Source organism: Morone saxatilis, unplaced genomic scaffold (genome assembly GCF_004916995.1).
Source record: "Morone saxatilis isolate NCDOM2014 unplaced genomic scaffold, NCSU_SB_2.0 Contig5, whole genome shotgun sequence".
Classification (NCBI taxonomy): Eukaryota; Metazoa; Chordata; class Actinopteri; family Moronidae; genus Morone; species Morone saxatilis.
Genome location: NW_023340095.1, coordinates 7,500,895 through 7,504,851, shown reverse-complemented (window position 1 = coordinate 7,504,851; position 3,957 = coordinate 7,500,895). Strand labels below are relative to the sequence as shown.

General features: G+C 39.0%; 1 protein-coding gene across 1 annotated transcript in view; it reads left to right on the top strand.

The window, feature by feature from the left end:
* The first annotated feature begins 2,377 nt into the window (after positions 1 to 2,377).
* The window catches only part of LOC118339207 (motor neuron and pancreas homeobox protein 1-like), a 3,747-nt gene continuing 2,167 nt past the window's right edge, over positions 2,378 to 3,957 (top strand). Inside the window, exon 1 of the mRNA XM_035676774.1 lies at positions 2,378 to 3,090. Within this exon, the coding sequence (XP_035532667.1) occupies positions 2,622 to 3,090 (469 nt within the window). The 5' untranslated portion in view covers positions 2,378 to 2,621. The remainder of the gene's footprint in view (positions 3,091 to 3,957) is intronic.

Genomic DNA, 3,957 nt, shown 5'->3' with positions numbered 1-3,957 from the left:
CCATTTTAATCAGACAAGACACAGGTTGACCTCATACACCTGATCATTCCCTCCAACAACCAGACTATATTACTGTACAAAGGATCAAGTTATGAGTGTTATAGATAAAAGCTATGTGGGTGGATTATATGAACACAAAGGCTTTTTTGTTAAGGGTTGTTAACATGGCAATCTAATGACCATAAATCAGTATTGCTTTATATTACCAAACATAATATCTCTCAGTGGTGTGAAATTTGTGCTGTCCTTTATGTCTACAGAATCTTATCTTAAACGATGTGATATTTGTGCACGGATATCATTGTCAAGATATGTTGTACAGACTTTATTAAAGGGTGAGATACATACTCCCCTCTCCCTTATCTAATGTAGAACAGATCACAGAGTATTAATTATTTTACAGCTGGCTTTTACAACCTTCGTTTTATCCTGCGCTTCACACATTACTGCGGCCTGTCTGACTATCAAGGGCAGTGGAAAGAAAGACCTAATCACTAACAAACAAAGCATTTATGTTTTCAGAGACAGCGTTTAATTTGCAATTTGCAATAACATCCTCTTTTTTAAAAAACACAATAAAAAACTGGATGCTTCAGGTGGGTATAAGTTGCTTTTAAAATGTAAGAACAAAGCCTGTTTACTTGTGTTTGTGCCCACGTTTAGTATGCAATGCACTGATTCAATTTCTAAATATTTCACTTGTGCATTTTATTCATTGTCTCACGGATTCAAACAATTCTGCATGTCAAAAACCCTTTCCATTCAGATTTCTTAAGGCTCCTAATGTCTGAAAACCGTCATATAATAATACTTAGATAATCATTTGCCTTGATGTTCGTCACATACACACATGCCTGCACACAGATGTGCATCTGTAGGCCATTTATTTTAGTTTTCCAGTTTATGTGTTGGCTAGTTCAGCAGGTGTTGGTGTGTTTGTCTTTGAAGTGAGAACAGTTTGTTTTCCCAGGCCTCCGACTGTCTCTTATCAGTCCTGTATAAACCGGGTGCAGGGAATCACCACTAAACTGTGGCTGAAGTCTACACAGATGCAAGTTAAGTCCACCTGAAGCCTTATGTTGAATGAAGGGTTGAGGAAGATCAGCAAGTTCTGCAAAGCAGGTTTAGATTCATACTTTGCTTTATATAAAATATGCTGTTTCATCAAATTATGTGTGCTCGTATGCCCATATTTTGAAAGACGTCTTGCACATGAATGTATATTATATGTTATTATGTGCATAGTTCAAGTAAATAAATGCCAGACAACTACAACAGCACTTTGTGTCACCTGTCCATACTTTGTCTGTGTGGCTGTGGTCTGCAGGGAGAGAAAATGAGTTTACTTTCTGTTACTTTACTGCCCTTTATCTGCTCCATGGTGTGGTGATGACCGGTAATCATAGCAGCAGCAACTGATAAGAACGGTTCAGTTTTGTGTCAACCTTAGCAGGCAGTAAAATTTAATCAAGTGTTAGTTGTAAAATTATGAATTCTGTCATCTGTCTAAAGTGAAAGTGTGTGTGTGTGTGTGTGTGTGTGTGTGTGTGAAAGCAACACCTCAATCACACCTGACACAGACAGGGATGAAATATGAGGTCAAAACTCCCACACAGATAGCAGACATGAAAAAGAAAGGCGGTAGAAAAAAAGTCACACATGTAAAGTTGTATATATAGATAGGATTGTGAATGCTTCAGAACAGTGTGTAACTTTTATTGTATTATTAAAAATAATTAGTTCAGTATTACTTTTGTTGTCACCCTCTACTGATTTGAAATACAACAATCCAGTCACATAATGGATTCATTTTTGTAATTGTGGAGGAAACTAGCTTGGAAGATGGAACATTTACATTCAGCAGCTGGAAATATTCCATTACTTTGATTTAAACAGACAAAACTGGATTTTAATCGCCATGAATCTGAGGAGAAAGGACACAATGACCAATTTTCTAGGGAGTAGCAGAAAAGTAATATAACTAGTAGTGTAACGAATTACTGTTGGCAGGGACAGATAAGTAATATAATTATATAACTTTTTTAAAAAGAGTAATGATTAATATATTACATTTTTAGAATAACTAGCCCAACACTGCTTAAGAATGAATTCATAACTAGACATAATTTGAACCTCCTGGTATATCATTATGTTATCGTCACAACGCTCATGTTAAGACTTGTACTTTGCTGTATTTGTCTAAAATTCAACCCAGAGCTGATATATGAGTGGACCAATGCCTAATAAAGTCGTTATAAGCAGGAATATATCCTGCCCCTGTGCTGCGGGGCTCTGGCCAATCACAACAGAGCAAACTTTATAGCGCTTTTGTGTGCCAGTAATTTTTCACCTAACTGCTGGAGTGAGTGAAGTGGTCTTTACGCACAGGGCTTAAGTGGAGTGAGTCAGTAAGAAGACATTTCGTCAGGGAAGAGGAGTATAGCGGTTAACTCTGTTAACTTTAAGAGCTGACCTCGAGTGTTTAAGAATTAGAGATTTAAAGTTCACCAGAGGGGTTTACTTCTCAAGTTACAATTGTGAATCCAAGATATCAACTAGAACAGAACTTGTTTTCCAAGCAAATTGTCATTTGCTGTTAATTGGAGACGTCGTGGGACAGGATGACCACCACTATGGAGAAATCTAAAAACTTTCGCATTGATGCGCTTCTGGCGCACGACGTGGAACAGAGGACGGACAGCGACCGTGCGTCCCCGGGGTTGTATTACAGCAGGAGTCCCGGCGGCAGTCCGGTGTCAAACTGCGGCTCAGAGACGCCCTCCCCTCATTCAAACCTAACAAACTCCTCTGTAGTCCAGCCAGGAGTCCTGTCAAAATCCCAGCTCTTTAACTTGTCCCAGACAGGCTTCAGTGCTCTGCACCAAGGGGGTCTCCTCGGAATGCACCCAGGCTCCATGTACCCTCTGGCGGCCCTCGGAGGACAGCACCACGCCTTCATGTACCCCAGCTTCACGCAGCTGGTCCAACCATACCCCGAGCAGCTGAAGGGGGCCACCATGGCCGCGACCCTCCCGCTGGAGCACTGGATCAGAGCCGGGATGATGATACCCAGAGTGAGCGAGTATGGAGGTGAGCCGGATCTCACTGTCTCCCGCAGTTAAAAACTTTACCATTCTTAGTTGATGTAACTTATGGAAGAACCAAAGTGCATCATGTTTATCCACTTCTGAATTTGGGGATCAGATTTTAAACAATCCTATTTAATGACATGGCAGTTTTAAAGGTCATAGTCAGCTAAGCTTAAAATAATAATTGTTATATTACTCCACATTTTTATAATAATCATGCCATAGCCTATTATTATATGTATCTAACTGTAGCATAAATATTTCATTACAATGTCTTTTTTTTCTTATTTAAAAAAAATAATTATTATAATAACATACGCACAAAACCTTAAAATACAGGACATATGAACTGTATCCCAGTTTAGACTTGATGCATGCTCAGAGTTGGGATAAAATCAAATGGATCGATACGAGTGTTTCCTTTTATCTTTCATCTATTGTAGAAACGTAGTTGATGGCCAGATTGTTTGTGGAAACCCATTTATGTTTTAGTTTTTTTAATGTCTCCTAACACCTGTGTGTTGGTTTTGAAAGGACCCTGACACTGTGACATTGAGATGCTGTCACTTAAGGACAATTAATCTCATAAAAATAAAGCGCAGCATTTACGGTAAAGGTAACACCTGAAATAGACCTACTACTTAATCAATTGATAACATTTACAGTGTTTTCATTAAGGTAATGGTGCTCTGTGATGGTTTATTACCCCTCCAAAGCAATATCCTCTCACCACGACCTCACATCACAACAATAAACGTTAAAGCATGATATATGGGCAGGAAGACAGGCAGGCAGGTAGGCCTAAGGAATCCAAACAATGAAATGGTTTGGACATTTATTCGAAAAACATCTGTCAAACATCTGTCAA